General features: G+C 42.5%; 1 protein-coding gene across 1 annotated transcript in view; it reads left to right on the top strand.

The window, feature by feature from the left end:
* PRSS38 (serine protease 38) overlaps positions 1-17,336 on the top strand; it is a 41,040-nt gene extending 23,704 nt beyond the window's left edge. The window contains exons 4-5 of the mRNA XM_065915692.1: positions 16,469-16,608; positions 17,082-17,336. Coding sequence (XP_065771764.1) covers positions 16,469-16,608; positions 17,082-17,336 — 395 coding nt within the window. The remainder of the gene's footprint in view (positions 1-16,468; positions 16,609-17,081) is intronic.
* Positions 17,337-17,540: the final 204 nt, after the last annotated feature.

The following is a 17,540-nucleotide window of genomic DNA, read 5'->3' as shown; positions in this document are numbered from 1 at the left end:
CTATTTTGTTTTGCTTTCTTCTTTTTTCCCTGTTATTGTGGTTACTGTGTTTGTTATTATTTCTGTTTAGGCTTTGGGGATTTTCAAATCATATCTTTAATTTCTTTTATGTATTGCTTCTTCTACTTTGGCTTTCTGTTGTTCTGTGTCTTCTTTTATTTTTTTGGGGGGGGTTCTTTTTAATTTTGTAGTATACATGAAGCTCCAATATTTTGGTCACCTGATGTGAAGCACCAACTCATTGGAAAAAACCCTAATACTGGGGAAGATTGAAGGCAAAAGGAGAGGGGGGTGGCATAGGATGAGATGATTAGAGAGCAACACTGACTCAATGGATATGAATTTGAGCAAACTCTGGGAGATCCTGGAGGACAGAGGAGCCTGGTGTGCTGCAATCCATAGGATCACAGAGTCAGATGCGTCAGACACGACTTGGCAAGCGTGCAGCACGTGCAGTAATACTCCATAAAGAGGAGTGAATCTGAGTCAGTTGCGGTGAGGTGTGTGAACCTAGAGCCTGTTGCATAGAGTGAACTAAGTCAGGAAGAGAAAAACAAATTTGTATATCAATGCATATATATGGAATCTAGAAAAACGGTATTGATGAACCTCCTTGCAGGTAGGAATAGAGACGAGATGTAGAGAACAGACTAGCAGACGCGGTGGGGGAAGGAGAGGTGGGGACAGAGTAGCACTGACTACTCGTAGCGCTGTGTGCTCAGTTGCTCAGTCGTGTCTGACGTGTGTGACCCTGTGGGCTGCAGCCCAACAGGCTCCTGTGTCCGTTGCATCTCCCAGGCAAGAGTACTGCAGTGGGTTGCCATTTTCTCCCTCGGGGTATCATCCCAACCCAGAGATCGAACCCACATCTCCTGCACTGGCAGGCATATTCTTTATCACTGAGTCGCCTGAGAAGCCCATATATACACTATAATGTGTAAAATAGATAGCTAGCAGGAAGCAGCACAGAGAACTCAGGTCAGTGCTCTGTAATGACCTAGAGGGGTAGGATGGTGGGCCGGGAGGGAGGTTTAAGGGGGAGGGAATATATGTATGTGTGTGTATATGTATATACTTTTATAGCTGATTCACACTATTGTACAGAGGAGACCAAGACAATAATACGCTCTGAAAATGTTTTTGAAAGATAAAATAAAATGACTTTTTATGAAAAGGTGCCACTGCCTGGGAAGCAGGTAGGAAAGGGACACGAAAAAATGCCACAAAGCTTTCCTATCAGTTTGAAGTTGACTTTCTCTTGCATCAGTGTTTGCTTGACTGCTGTGAACTTTTGTTTTCCCGTATTTCTGACAAAGTTGGTTCTGACTCTTTCTGCTTGTTTTCCAATGTTTCTCACCTCCTGAGATTTTGACATGGATGACATTAAATCTATAAATAAATTTGGGAACTAATTCCATTTTAATAATATTGAGTCCTCTTAATCCATGAACATTGAATGGATCGCTATTGATTTAGATTGTCTTAAGTAAGCTCTGTACTATTTTACAGTGTTTGGTTGTATAGATGTTACCCATTCTTTGATAAATTTATTATTAAAAGTTTCATTCTTTTTTGAATGAAACTAGAACACTTTCTAACACCATACACAAAAATAAACTCAAAATGGATTAAAGATCTAAATGTAAGACCAGAAACTATAAAACTCCTAGAGGAGAACATAGGCAAAACACTCTCCGACATAAATCACAGCAAGATCCTCTATGACCCACCTCCCAGAATATTGGAAATAAAAGCAAAACTAAACAAATGGGACCTAATGAAACTTAAAAGCTTTTGCACTACAAAGGAAACTATAAGTAAGGTGAAAAGACAGTCCTCAGATTGGGAGAAAATAATAGCAAATGAAGAAACTGACAAAGGATTAATCTCAAAAATATACAAGCAACTCCTGAAGCTCAATTCCAGAAAAATAAATGACCCAATCAAAAAATGGGCCAAAGAACTAAACAGACATTTCTCCAAAGAAGACATACAGATGGCTAACAAACACATGAAAAGATGCTCAACATCACTCATTATCAGAGAAATGCAAATCAAAACCACAATGAGGTATCATTACACGCCAGTCAGGATGGCTGCTATTCAAAAGTCTACAAGCAATAAATGCTGGAGAGGGTGTGGAGAAAAGGGAACCCTCTTACACTGCTGGTGGGAATGCAAACTAGTACAACCACTATGGAAAACAGTGTGGAGATTTCTTAAAAAACTGGAAATAGAACTGCCATATGACCCAGCAATACCACTTCTGGGCATACATACCGAGGAAACCAGATCTGAAAGAGACACGTGCACCCCAATGTTCATCGCAGCACTGTTTATAATAGCCAGGACATGGAAGCAGCCTAGATGCCCATCAGCAGATGAATGGATAAGGAAGCTGTGGTACATATACACCATGGAATATTACTCAGCCATTAAAAAGAATTCATTTGAATCAGTTCTAATGAGATGGATGAAACTGGAGCCCATTATACAGAGTGAAGTAAGCCAGAAAGATAAAGAACATTACAGCATACTAACACATATATATGGAATTTAGAAAGATGCTAATGATAACCCTATATGCAAAACAGAAAAAGAGACACAGAAGTACAGAACAGACTTTTGAACTCTGTGGGAGAAGGTGAGGGTGGGATGTTTCAAAAGAACAGCATGTATATTATCTATGGTGAAACAGATCACTAGCCCAGGTGAGATGCATGGGACGAGTGCTCGGGCCTGGTGCACTGGGAGGACACAGAGGAGTCAGGTGGAGAGGGAGTGGGAGGGGGGATCGGGATGGGGAATACGTATAACTCTATGGCTGATTCGTGTCAATGTATGTCAAAACCCACTGAAATGTTGTGAAGTAATTGGCCTCCAACTAATAAAATAAGATTTTTTTTAAAAAGTTTCATTCTTTTTTTTTTTTTCATTCTTTTTGAAACTATTGTGAATGGAACTGTTTTAGTAATTTTGTTTTAAATTGTTCATTGCTATTATTAATATATTGAAATATACTTGACATTTGTATATTTATCTTATACTCCGAAAACTAGTTTAATAGTTTTGGGACATTCATTATTATTTCCTTCATACAATTGTTATTTTTTGTCTTCAACAAAGATGTTTTAATTCTAACATTCCAGAAGAAAGTGAGAATTTTTTATTCATTGCACTGGCTACAACCTGCAATACAATGTTAAACATGTGGTAAAAGTGAGTGTCTTTGCCTTGCTTCTGATCTTAAGGGGGAAAATATTTAGTCTTTTATCATTAAGAATGATATTAGATGTGGGATTTTTGTAGATGCTCTTTACCAGAATAAGTAAATTTCTTTTTATCCCTGGTTTGTTGAGAGTTTATCATGAACAGATGTCAGATCTTTTTAAATGCCTTTTATTAACAAGGTTACTGTATGTGTTAATTTGGGGATGTTAACTTTGCATTCTTACAGTTAATTCCTTTTGGTCATTGTGTATAATCATTTTTATAGGTCACTAGAATCAACTTACCAATAATTTGTTTAAGATTTTTACATGTGTATTTACAAGAGATATTGGCTGTACTTGTGATTTTTTGTCTGCCTGTGGTATCAGGGTAATATTGGGTTTTGTAGTATTCTTATTGTTTCTTCTTTAAATGTTTGATATAATTCATTAGTGAAGTCATCTGGGATTCAGTTCAGTTCAGTTGCTCAGTTGTGTCAGACTCTTTGCAACCCTATGGATTGCACCATGCCAGGCTTCCCTGTCCATCACCAACTCCCGAAGCTTGCTCAAACTCATGTCCGTTGAATTGGTAATGCTATCCAACCATCTCATCCTCTGTCGTCACCTTCTCCTCCTGCCTTCAATATTTCCCAGTGTCTCTTCCAATGAGTTAGTTCTTCCCATCAGGTGGTCAAAGTATTGGAGCTTCAGCTTCAGTGTCAGTCCTTCCAATGAATATTCAGGACTGATTTCCTTTAGGACTGGCTGGTTTGATCTCCATGTAGTCCAAGGGTCTCTCAAAAGTCTTCTAAAACTCCACAGTTGAAAAGCATCAGTGCTTCAGTGCTCAGCTTTCTTTATAGTCTTACTCTCACATCCATACATGACTACTGGAAAAACCATAACTTTGACTAGACAGACCTTTGTCAACAAAGTAATATCTCTGCTTTTCAATATGCTGTCTAGGTTGGTCATAGCTTTTCTTCCACGGAGCATGAGTTTTTTGATTTCATGACTGCAGTCATCATCTGCAGTGATTTTGGAGCCCAAGAAAACAAAGTCTGTCACTGTTTCCATTGTTTCCCCATCTATTCGCCATGAAGTGATGGGACTGGATGCCATGATCTTAGTTTTTTGAATGCTGAGTTTTAAGCCAGCCTTTTCACTCTCTTCTTTCACTTTCATCAAGAGGCTCTTCAGTTCCTCTTCACTTTCTGCCGTGAGGGTGGTGTCATCTGCATATCTGAAGTTATTGATGTTTCTCCCAGAAACTTGATTCCAGCTTGTGTTTCATCCAGCCCAGCATTTCTCATGATGTACTCTGCATATATTTTAAATAAGCAGGATGACAATATACAGCCTTGACATACTCCTTTCCCAATTTGAAACCAGTCTGTTGCTCCATGTCCAGTTCTAACTGTTGCTTTTTGACCTGCATACAGATTTCTCAGGAGGCAGGTCAGGTAGTCTGGTATTCCCATCTCTTGAAGAATTTTCCACAGTTTGTTGTGATCCATACAGTCAAAGGCTTTGGCATAGTCAATAAAGCGGAAGTAGATGTTTTTCTGGAACTCTCTTGCTTTGTTGATGATCCAACAGATGTTGGCAATTTGACCTCTGGTTCCTCTTCCTTTTCTAAATCCAGCTTATACATCTGAAAGTTTTCAGTTCATGTACTGCTGAAGCCTAGCTTGGAGAATTTTGAGCATTACTTTGCTAGCATGTGAAATGAGTGCAATTGCACGGTAGTTTAAGTTTCTGATTGAAATATACTGATCGTCTTACTGAGAATCCCATGTACGTGATGATTCTCTTCTCTTTTACTGCTTTCAGGTTTCCCTCTTTGGCTCTGGCTTTTGAAAGTTTGATTATAATGTGTTTCAGTGTGGATCCCTTTGAATTCATTTTTCCTGGAGTTTGTTGAGCCTCTTGGATGTTTATACTTATGTCTTTCATTAAATTTGCAAAATTTTCAGCTGCTATTTCTCTAAATACTCTCTCTGCCCCTTTATCTCTCTCTTCTCCTGGGACACCCACAATGTATGTTGGCTTCTTGATGGTGTCTCACCAATTCCTTAGGCTCTGTTTGCTTTTCTTTAGTCTTTTTTTTCCTCTAGATCTCAAAAAAGGAAAAGTGAAAAATGAAGAGAGAAAAGGGTTGTGGCCTCATAAATCCTCTAGAAGTCACTGCAGCTGGAGCAGGGGGTGCTTGTGACAATTGGGGGGAGGTGCAACAACAGTGGTTGCCTCCTTTTTTTAAAAAATATTTTTTTATTGAAGGATAATTGCTTTACAGAATTTTGTTGTTTTCTATCAAACCTCAACATGAATCAGCCACAGGTATACATATATCCCTCCCTTTTGAACCTCCCTCCCATGTCCCTTCCCATCCCACCCCTCTAGGTTGATAGAGTCCCTGTTGGATTTTCCTGAGCCAGACAGCAAATTCCTGTTGGCTCTCTATTTTACATATGGTAATGTAAGTTTCCCTGTTACTCTTTCCATACATCTCACCCTCTCCTCCCCTCTCCCCATGTCCATAAGTGTATTCTCTATGTCTGTTTCACCACTGCTGCCCTGTAAATAAATTCTTGCCTCCCTTTTTGTGTATACCTCTGTGATAAGAAGCAGCAATCATCAATCAAAGCACAGATCCTCAATATACAGAGTACAGAATCTTCTTTGCTTCCCTGGCCCCCACATGTTGTGTGCAAGCTTTCCAGGAATATGTGTACAGCTGCTTGCCCCAGGGATGTAGATGCTACTGTGTTAAGAGTATTGAAATTGACTAAAGTTGATTGCAATTTACTGTCCAAATCTTCAGTAGATTCTAGAACTCCAAAATACGTCAGTCAATTCTGCCAGTGCAGTTCTTTTGTCCTGGTGGAAGACAGATTCCTAGTGCTTTCTGCTTGGTCATTTCCCAGAATGCTCCCCACAAATCTTTCACAGACAGTCATGGTATATACATGGATCCCAGAGCATAGAATCCATTGCCTATCAGGAACTAAGGCCACAGATTGAGAAGCTTGGACCTAAAGAAAAGAATGGCAGGTTCCACTCTCTTATAGCTGAAACTGCCTTTATACGTCTTCCCATCCTGTATGAGACCCTGGCTCTGACTTATCCTTCATTTAAGATACAGCCACAGAGGAAGCAAGATGGTGGAGGAGTAGGAGGATGTGAAAGGCATCTCTCTCCACAGATGCATCAACAGTACATCTACAGATGGAGCAGTTCTCACAGAGCACTGGCCGAACACTAGCAGAGGACCTCAGACACTGGAATGAGCAAGAAAGATCCCCATGTAACCAGGAGGGACAGAGGACAGAAGGGAAGGGGAAGAGGAGAGGGAGCTGCATGGGGCCTGTGCCCCTGAGAGGCTGGCTGAAGGAGAGGAGGGGTCCCTGCATCTGGGGAAGAAACTGGCCCTTGCCCACCTGCCAGCAGGTGTTAGAAAAGGCCCCCACCAGGGTGGCCATCTTGTGCGGTAGATAGGGGCTAGGAAAGGCTGCCTCCAGGGCTGGATCTCTCACACCAATAGCCACCGGTTTTCCTGTGTACCTTGTTGCTGATGGGGCAGAATCTTTCACAGCCACTGACTCCCCAGTACACCTGTCACCGTCAGGGCTCCTATAACACCACCAGCTGTGCCACCTCTATGCCCTGCCCTAACCAGGGTAGACCCAAGTGCTCCAGGCAGCCTCAGGCGCAGGCCCCTGTGGGTGGTCACACACAGAGGTAGGGCCAAAACCACAGGTGAGCCCCAGGGGACATGAAACGAAGGGGGGAAAAGGTTGAAATTACTCCTCTCACTTGAGCAAACCGTGAACTGACATCCCATTACTGACTTTGTTAGAAACTCAGTGCCTACAAAACATCCGAACAGACAAGTTCTCTTGGCCAGGACAGGCCTAGCTTTAGCAGATGTAGACTTTATGGGCACATACATGTAGGGGTTGGATCAGGCTAAAGTCTGAGTTGCCTCTGTACACCCACGACAGCTCCAGAGCCAGGATTTCTGCAATTAGAACCAGATTTCAGTGGATCTACTCTGGTGGCACGGTGAAAGCAACATCGGGGAGACACCAGGGCCAGTTGCCATCACACCTGCAGTTAAAGTGGGGCTTAGAGCAGGGCCAGCATTGGTATAATCTGAGAGTTCACACAGTGGGTGAAAGGTGACACAACGGAGCACACCCACAGGTGAACAGCTCCAGAGGAAGAGCACTCAGTGGCCTCCCCGCCAGGAGGACTCCTCCAAATCTGCCCACCTTGCACCACAGACCAGAAACACGCCTAAGCAGCAGAATTGGGGGTCCTCTGCTCCAACAACTAGGGAGATGCCTCTGCCTCTGACAGGGCAGTGAGAACCACAGGGCAAAGGGGAGACTCTGCTCAATGTCCAAGGCAGGCTCAGGTGAGTGATCTAGATGTCCATCAACAGATGAATGGACAAGGAAGCTGTGGCACATGTTTAAATGGAATATTACTCAGCCATAACAAGGAACACATCTGAGTCAGTTCTAATGAGGTGGATGGACCTAGAGCCTATTATACACAGTGAAGTCAGTCAGAAAGAAAAACAAATATCATATAATGTGTATATATATAGCATCTAGAAAGATGGTACTGATGAACCAGAGGATGAGATGGTTGAATGGCATCACTCACTCAATGGACATGAGTCTCAGCAAACCCCAGGAGATAGTGAAGAACAGGGAAGTCTGGCACACTACAGTTCATGAGGTCACAAAAGGTGAGACATGATGTAGTGGCTGAATGACCACAAGCACAGAGATGCAGACACAGAGAACAGACTCGTGGGCACAGCGGGGGAGGGAGAGGGTGGGCTGAATTGAGACAGCAGCATTGGAGCATGTGTATATCACCACACGTGAAATAGATAGCTGGTGGGGATTTGCTGTATGATGCGGGGAGCTCCACCCCACGCCCTGTGACAACCTAGAGGGGTGGCATAGGGCAGAAGGTGAGCGGGAGGTTCAAGAAGGAGGGGGCATATGCATACCTGTGACTGGTTCATGTAGATGTATGGCAGAAATTGACACAACAGAGTAAAGCAATTACCCTCCAATTAAAAATAAATAAATGAAAAAAAATTAAATCTACAAACAGTAAGTGTTAAAGAACATGTGGAGAAAAGGGAACCTTCTTACACTGTTCATGGGAATGCCAGTTGATACAGCCATTATGGAGAATAGTACAGAGGCTCCTCAAAACTAAAAATATGACTCAGCAACACCACTTCTGGGCATTTACCCATAGAAAACCATAATTCAAAAAAAAATACGTGTACCCCAATATTCATTGCAGCACTATTTACAATAGCCGTGACATGGAAGCAACCCAAATGTTCATCCACAGAGGAATGGATAAAAAATGTGGTACATATATACAAAGGAGTATTGCTCAGCCATAAAAAGGAATGAAACAGTGCCATTTGCAGAGACATGGATAGATCTACAGATTGTCATACAAAGTGAAAAAAGAGAAAAACAAATATTGTATATTATCACTTACATGTGGAATCTAGAAAAATAATAGAAATGAACTTATTTGGAAAGCAGGAATAGATACACAGATACAGAGAACAACTTTATGGATACCAAGGGGGAAGAGAGTCAGGAAGGAACTGGGAAATTGGGTTTGACACATATACACTACTATGTATAGAATGGATAAGTGAAGAGAACCTATTGTGTAGCACAGAGAACTTCTACTCAGTGCTTTGTAGTGTCCTAAATGTGAAAGAAATCTTTAATTGGTATGTGTATACACATAACTGGTTTACTTTGCTGTGCAGCGGAAACTAACACGTTGCAAGGCAACTACACTCTAATAAAAATTAATTTTTAAAAAAGAGGAAAAAAAGATACAATTTCAGTGTATGTCTTTCCCTCAGTAGAACTCACAGAATTATCCAGAATGCAAGAACATGCTCTAAGATGCGCAAAGCAAAAGTAGTTCAAATAACCATAGAGCCACCTAATGAAGTTTTATAGTTCTCAGTTTTACAATTCCCAAGAAACCAAAAATTACTGAAAAGTAGCCCCATCTTTATTTAGGTCACTTAGATAACACTGCATGGGTTCTGACTTCAATACAACACATATTTCTTAGTTATTTCCCTCTTCTATTCCACACCAGCAAATTCCTGAACATTACCCAAAAAAGATGTCTCTGACACTCAGCTCATAAGAACCCACTGTTTTCCACTTACTCAGCTCATCACCGAATATTCAGAGAGCTCTGATCATTTTTCTAACTTTTAAAATTATTTCTGTTTCTATATAAAACATTCTTGAAACACTAAAATCAATACATTTAACATTTTCATCACCTCAGAAAGCTGTCTTACTGCTTTGTAGCCAAGCTGTTTCTTCTAGGGTAGCTTCTGTTGTGATTTCTGTGATTTACCCATTACATTTATGTTTTTGAACTTTATATATAAATGGAATACTGTTTTACTCAATATAATCTGTAAGAATTATTCATGTTTTCCTTGTATCTTCAATTCCTTTTTATTTTGAGGAATATTCAGTTCAGTTTAGTCGCTCAGTCGTGTCCAACTATTTGCAACCCCGTGGACTGCAGTGCACCAGGCTTCCCTGTCCTTCACCATCTCCCAGAGCTTGCTCAAACTCATGTCCATTTAGTCAGAGATACCATCCAACCATCTTGTCCTCTGTCATCCCCTTCTCCTCCTGCCTTCAATCTTTCCAAGCATTAGGGTCTTTGCCAATGAGTCAGTTCTTCCCATCAGGTGGCCAAAGTATTGGAGTTTCAGCTTCAGCATCAGTCCTTCCAATGAATATTCAGGGTTGATTTCCTTTAGGATTGACTGGTTTGATCTCCTTGCAGTCCAAGGAATTCTCAAGAGTCTTCTCCAACACCACAGCTCAAAAGCATCAGTTCTTCAGCACTTAGCTTTCTTCATAGTCCAACTCTCACATCCATACATGACTCCTGGAAAAACCATCGCTTTGGCTAGACAGATCTTTGTCAGCAAAGTAATGTTCTTGTTATTAATATGCTGTCTATGTTTATCATAGTTTTTCTTCCAAGGAGCAAGCATCTTTTAATTTCATGACTGCAGTCACCATCTGCAGTGATTTTGGAGCCTAAGAAAATAAAGTCAGTCACTGTTTCCATTGTTTCCTCATCTATTTGCCATGAAGTGTGATGGGACCGGATGCCATGATCTTAGTTTTTTGAATGTTGAGTTTTAAGCCAACTTTTTCACTCTCTTCTTTCACTTTCATGAAGAGGCTCTTTATCTCCTTTTCAGTTTCTGCCATGAGGGTGGTGTCATCTGCATATCTAAAGTTAATTATATCTCTCCTGGCAATTTTGATTCCAGCTTGTGTTTCATCCAGCCCTGCATTTCACATGATTTACTCTGCATATAAGTTAAATAAGCAGGGTGATAATATACAGCCTTGACATACTCCTTTCCAATTTTGAACCAGTCCATTGTTCCATGTCCAGTTCTAATTATTGCTTCTTGACCTGTGTACAAATTTCTCAGGAGGCAGGTAACGTGGTCTGGTATTCCCATCTCTTGAAGAATTTTCTACAGTTTGTTGTGATTCACAGTCAAAGGCTTTTGCATAGTCAATGAAGCAGATGTTTTTCTGGAATTCTGTTGCTTTTCAATGATCCAATGAATCTTGGCAATTTGATCTGTGGTTCCTCTGCCTTTTCTAAAACCAGCTTGACCATCTGGAAGTTCACGTACTGTTGAAGCCTAGCTTCAAGAATTTTGAGCGTTACTTCACTAGTGTGTGAGATGAGTGAAACTGTGCAGTTTTGAACATTCTTTGGCATTGCCTTTCTTTAGGATTGGAATGAAAGCTAACCTTTTCCAGTCCTGTGACCACCGATGAGTTTTCCAAATTTGCTGGTAGATTGAGTGCAGCACCTTCACAGAATCATCTTTCAGGATTTGAAATAGCTTAACTGGAATTCCATCATCTCCACTAGCTTTGTTCATAGTGATGCTTCCTAAGCCCCACTTGACTTCACATTCCAGGATGTCTGGCTCTAGGTGAGTGATCATACCGTCGTGGTTATCTAGGTCATGAAGATCTTTTTTATATAGTTTTTCTGTGTATTCTTGCCACCTCTTCTTAACATCTTCTGCTTCTGTTAGGTCCATACCATTTCTGTCCTTTATTGTGCCCATTTGCATGAAATGTTCCCTTGGTATCTCTAATTTTCTTGAAGAGAGTGCTAGTCTTCCCATTCTATTGTTTTCCTCTATTTCTTTGCATTGATCACTGAGAAGGCTTTCTTATCTCTCCTTGCTATACTTTGGAACTCTGCATCAAATGGGTATATCTTTTCTTTTCTCCTTTGCCTTTAGCTTCTTTTCTTTTCTCAACTATTTGTGAGGCATCCTCAGACAACCCTTTTGGCTTTTTTGCATTTCTTTTCCTCGGGATGGTTTTGATCACCACCTCCTGTGCAATGTTACAAACCCCTGTCCATAGTTCTTCAGGCACTCTGTCTATCAGATCTAACCCTTCAATCTATTTGTCATTTCCACTTTATAATTATAAAGCATTTGATTTAGGTCATACCTGAATGGCTTAGTGGTTTTCCCTACTTTCTTCAATTTTGCCTGAAATTTGCAATAAGGAGTTCATGATCTGAGCAATAGTCAGCTCCCAGTCTTGTTTTTGCTGACTGTATAGAGCTCCTCTATCTTTGGCTGCAAAGAATTTAATCAATCTGATTTTGGTATTGACCATCTGGTGATGTCCATGTGTAGAGTCATCTCTTGTGTTGTTGGAAGAGGGTTTTTACTGTGACCAGCATGTTCTCCTGGCAATACTCTGTTAGCCTTTGCCCTGCTTCATTTTGTATTCTAAGGCCAAACTTGCCTGTTACTCCACATTTACCTTGACTTCCTAGTTTTGCATTCCAGTTCCCTATGATGAAAAGGATATCTTTTTAAAAAATTTATTATTTTATTGAAGATTAATTGCTTTACAGAATTTTGTTGTTTTCTGTCAAACCTCAACATGAATCAGCCATCAGTTCAGTTCAGTTCAGTCACTCAGTCATGTCCAACTCTTTGCGACCCCATGAACAGCAGCACGCCAGGCTTCCCTGTCCATCACCAACTCCTGGAGTCCACCCAAACCCATGTCCATTGTGTCGGTGATGCCATCCAACCATCTCATCCTCTGTCATCCCCTTCTACTCCTGCCCTCAATCTTTCCCAGCATCAGGGTCTTTTCAAATGAGTCAGCTCTCTGCATCAGGTGGCCAAAGTATTGGAGTTTCAGCTTCAATATCAGTCCCTCCAATGAACACCCGGTTGGATCTCCTTCAAGTTCAAAGGACTCTCAAGAGTCTTCTTCAACACTACAGTTCAAAAGCATCAATCAGCCATAGGTATACATATATCCTCTCCCTTTTGAACCTCCCTCCTATCTCCCTCCCCATCTCACCCCTTTTGGTGTTAGTTCTTGAAGGTCTTGTAGGTTATCATAGAACTGTTCAACTTCAGCTTCTTCGGCATTAGTGACTGGGGCATAGACTTCAATTACTGTGATATTGAATGGGTTGCCTTGGAGACAAACAGAGATCATTTTGTTATTTTTGAGATTGCACCCAAGAACTGCATTTTGAACTCTTTTGTTGAGTATGAGGGCTACTCCATTTCTTCTAAGGGGTTCTTACCCACAGTAATAGATATAATGATCATCTGAATTAAATTCACTCATTCCAGTCCATTTTAGTTCACTGATTCCTAAAAATGTCAATGTTCACTCTTGCCATCTCCTGTTTGACCACTTCCAGTTTATCTTGATTCATGGACCTAACATTCCGGGTTCCTATGCAATATTGATCTTTACAGCATTGGACTTTACTTCCATCACCAGTCACATCTACAACTGGGCACTGTTTTCACTTTGGCTCAGCCTCTTCAGTCTTTCTGGAGCTGTTTCTCCACTCTTCTTCAGTAGCATACTGGGCACCTTATCGACCTGAGTTCATTTTCAGTGTCATGTCTTTTTGCCTTTTCATCACATAAATACCAAAGTTTATTTGTCTATTCTTCTGTTGACTGACATTTGTGTTGTTTCAGTTTTGGGGTACTGTGAAGAAAACTCTTATGAACAATCTTTTACAACTGTCTCTATGCACATGTGCTCTCATTGCTCTTGGGTGCATACAGGACAGAGAAATTACATATTCATGTAGTTTTGAGAAACTGCAAAGCATTTTCCTAAGTGTGTGTACAATTTTACACTGTCTTCAGCAGTGAATAAGAGCTACAGGTCTGTTTGTCAGACTACAAGTCTTTATTTTACCTTCATTTTTACAGAAAATTTCCCTAGATATAGAATCCTGGGTAGACAGTTTTCTGGTTTAATTTTGTTTTGCAAGAGTCTGATTGACTGTCTTCTGACTTGCACAGTTTTTAATGAAAAACTTGTAACTCTTATCCTTGATCCTCTGTGTTAAATACTTTCCCACTCTCACTGCCTTAGGATTTTCCCTGACTTTATTTTGCAGCCATTTGACTGCGATCTTTCCCCCTTCCTCTCTTTTGCTGCACTACGTGGCAAGCAGGATCCTAGTTTCCCAACCAAGGATTGAACCCATGCCCCTGCAGCGGTAGTGTGGAGTCCCAACCACTGGACCGCCAGGGAACCCACTGACTATGATGTTTGCTTGTTTTATTCTGCTGTGGGGTTCTCTGAAATTCTTGAATCTGTGGTTATTATAGTCTTTAATCTTGGAAAATTCTTTTCCTTTATATCTCCACATATTTTTTATGCCCTACACTCTCTTCTTCTGGAATTAATTCCACATGTGTTACACTGCTATCTTCTTACATGTCTTAAGGTTTTGCTTTATTCTCCACTCTTTTTCTTTTGTATTTCAGCCATAATAGCTATTGACCTATCTTCACACTTGCTGATTCTTTCCTCCTTTGTGTCCAGTCTGCTGAAACACCTGTTGAAGAAAGTTTAAACTTTCTGACAGTGTGTATTTCTGGCATTTCCAATTGATTGTTGTTTAATAGTTTCCATATATCTACTTTTAAATTCTTCATTTTTTCAGGCTTGTTTACTTCTTAATTTCTTTAACGTATTAATCATAGCTACTTTAAAGTTCCTTTCAGATACTTTCGATGTTTCAGTCATCTCTGGGTCTGATTCTGTTCAATGTTACATCTCTTGACAGTCAGTCCTGTCTTTTATTTCCCCTCCCCCCATACCTCTGTGTGTGTGTGTGTGTGTGTGTATCTTTTCATTTTTGGTTGAATGCCAGATATTAAAGAAGAACACTTAAGACCAAAGTCTCTGTACCCCAAAATAGGCATTCCTTTTTTCTGCTAAATCGTTAGCGGGGGAAGGTCTGATTCAGGCTAGTGAGAACTTGAACTGGGTTGTGGCTTCTGCAGTTGGTCTTGGCATCTGAGATTTTCCAGGGATGTGGGCCTGTTCTACTCTTCCTCCAGAACAGTGCATCTGTACCAGGCCCTGAGGATATGAGCATGTGGTGCCTCCCACCACACACTACCAATGGAAGGCTTCTGCTCCATATGTGAGAGGTAAAAAAAATGTGTGCTTTCAGGTCCCCAGTGGTAGGTGGTAATCTTCTGAACACCTACATTGAGATGCTCTCTCTGTGGTCCCTTGCTTTGCCCCAAGTACATTGCCTGAGCTGCTAGTGAAGGCCTAGGAGAAAGACCTACCAGTGAGTGCAATCCTCCTCTTGTCCAATTTCTCATCATTCTGAACTGGCACACTGGCCCACAGTTGAATGGCTCATTGAAACTATAGTCAGCTGACTTCTCCCTTCCACTTGTGTTACACCTCTTCCTTTGTGCTGTGCTAATCATTTTCAGAGCACATCAGTTTGGATCTCTGTCCACCTGGTTCCGCGTGGGCCTCGGCATCTGTGTAAACATGACAGGGATATTTTATCCTACCTCTGTGATGTCTTCATTCAATGTCCCAGGTGCTCCACAAGCTCTTCACTCTTAACTGGTTACAGCTCAGCCTTCTAGACCCGTGTGAGCTCTGGGGACTATGAAGTCTAATCTGGCCACTCTGCCTTTCCTGTGGAATTGTATACGGTGTCCCCATGGCTCAGGGTCCAACGACACACTGCAGGCACTGAGGCCTCCTGGGCTTCCTCAGGGGTTCTTCGCTCTGGAGTGCCCTGATTCTAGCATCCACCTTTGCAGATTCCAGCTGCCTGTGCTCCTCTTCATGTCAGCCTGGAATGTGCCCTAAGAAGGAAGATGAGGCCCTTATGGACCTTACCTCATCTGTCCTTTTTTCTCAGGGGCCATGGCCATGTCCTGCCTCATGCTGAATGGGAAATAATTGCCTCCTAGGTAAATATACTTGTTGCTAGCTTATGGTAGAGGCAAGTTCACTCCTAGTTACCCCACTGTGGGCACAATGAAAAGCCTCAGATAGATTTTTAGCTGGCTTAGTAGTTAAAAGTATTTTCCAACTGCATTTTACTACATTGCTTCTTCAGGATCACCAACATTGAGTTTTTTTATTCCTTCTATTAACCATCTAATTCTTCCATGGCTCCTCTCCTGATACTGCCTTGCTAATGCACTCAATAGAAACCACAAACACTGCTGACATTCTGCTTCCCATGATCTTCCTTTGAGGTACACATTTGTTTACTCTAAAACTAATTCCCTCCTGCCACAGACTACACTATCCCCAAATACAGCACCCCACCCCCACCAGTACCCACTCAGACCTGTCTTTAACTTGTGAGAATAACCCCTTTCTAGGCAGAACAGGATCACTTACATATTGGTCAGGCAAGTACAGGTTTCCTGGGACCAATTACCATATCCATTGGCATAGACAAGGACACATGGAATGACAACCCACAAAACTTTTGGAGGCTACTTTCTTGCACACATTCTGTCATCCACTCACTCTCACCCAGGGACTCAGCTGATGGAGCTGTTTGCACTTGAGCTGTGACAATGGGAATGTAATGGGATGAACCAAGTCTTGGCTCTTACATCTCTCTTAGGAAGTGTCATGTGGCACATATTTAAACTTTACTGACAAAAGCCTGGGTCTCCATTGCAGAGAAGGGAGCCACGTGGAGGGCGGGAGCAAGAGAAGGAGCTCTGGTGTGAGCCCACTAAGCCTTGGGGGAGCTCCAGTGTGTGCCATGGGGAAAAGGAATGAGAAGACCATTCACTGGGCCTACACTGCTTTTGACAGGCGACACGTCAAACAAGCTGCAGGAGGTACAGCTGCCTCTGGTCCCATTGTACCTGTGCCAACAGCTCTATGGACAAACAAACATTCAGCCAGACATGCTGTGTGCCGGAAACATCAGGGACATGAAGACTGCATGTCAGGTGTGACCCACTGCGGGAATGGGAGGCTAAGTCCAGGGATTTCAGATGTTATATATGCTTTAAGCCAGGAGCACTTCTACTGGGCGGGTCAATGGTCCCCAGCAGCCTTGTTCCTATGGGGCTCAGAAGTACATCTCCATGCAGCCATGGGCTGAGTGGGGGACCACAAGGTGCCTTATGTGCAAATGCAACGCAGGCCTCCCTCAGGCCCTGTGAACCCCAGTGCTGGCCAGAGCAGCCCAGGGCTCCGCGTTTTCCCAGCGGCCATGCCAACTGTCATCCCCACAGCACCTGCCCTCTACTTGCAGGACAGTGTCGTGAACGCTGCTTGCCTGCAGCAGGGCCTTCCCATTGACAAGGTGGGGCTGCATGAGTGGCAGGAGCCTGGATCCATCCCACAGGGTTGGCATTGGGCCGCCCTCATGCAGGAGGCCCCAAACTCCCAGTTCACAAGAAACTCCTCTTTTTTCCAGGGTGATTCTGGGAGCCCACTTGTCTGTGAATTCAGCCACACCTGGGTGCAAATTGGAGTAGTGAGCTGGGGGAAGGGTTGCACATACCCTATGTTTCCTACAGTTTTTGCCCGAGTCTCCTTTTTCTCGAGATGGATTCAACATCATATAGAAAACATACCCTTACCTCTTCAGCCACTCCCTGCCCTCTCCCCTACTCCGGGGGCCATCATCAACGTCCTTATGACCTCATTGGCTGCCCTGTCAATGCTGTAAGGACCAAAGCCTCACCCAGCTTCCTCACAGCTGCATGCCTCCATCCCTGCCCAGCTCCAGCCCCTCGAGTCCTCACACACCTGAGCAAAGTGAGGGCCATCGGCCAAGCTCACACGCAAGGTCGGGGGGGAGACTGCCAAGGGCCATGCCCAGCACGGCAGAGGCTGGTCTCACCACAGAAGGGCGGCGGTTCATGGGAGGGCA

The sequence above is a fragment of the Muntiacus reevesi genome, chromosome 1 (assembly GCF_963930625.1).
Source record: "Muntiacus reevesi chromosome 1, mMunRee1.1, whole genome shotgun sequence".
NCBI classification, from domain to species: Eukaryota; Metazoa; Chordata; class Mammalia; order Artiodactyla; family Cervidae; genus Muntiacus; species Muntiacus reevesi.
This window is presented reverse-complemented; position numbering and strand designations above follow the sequence as displayed.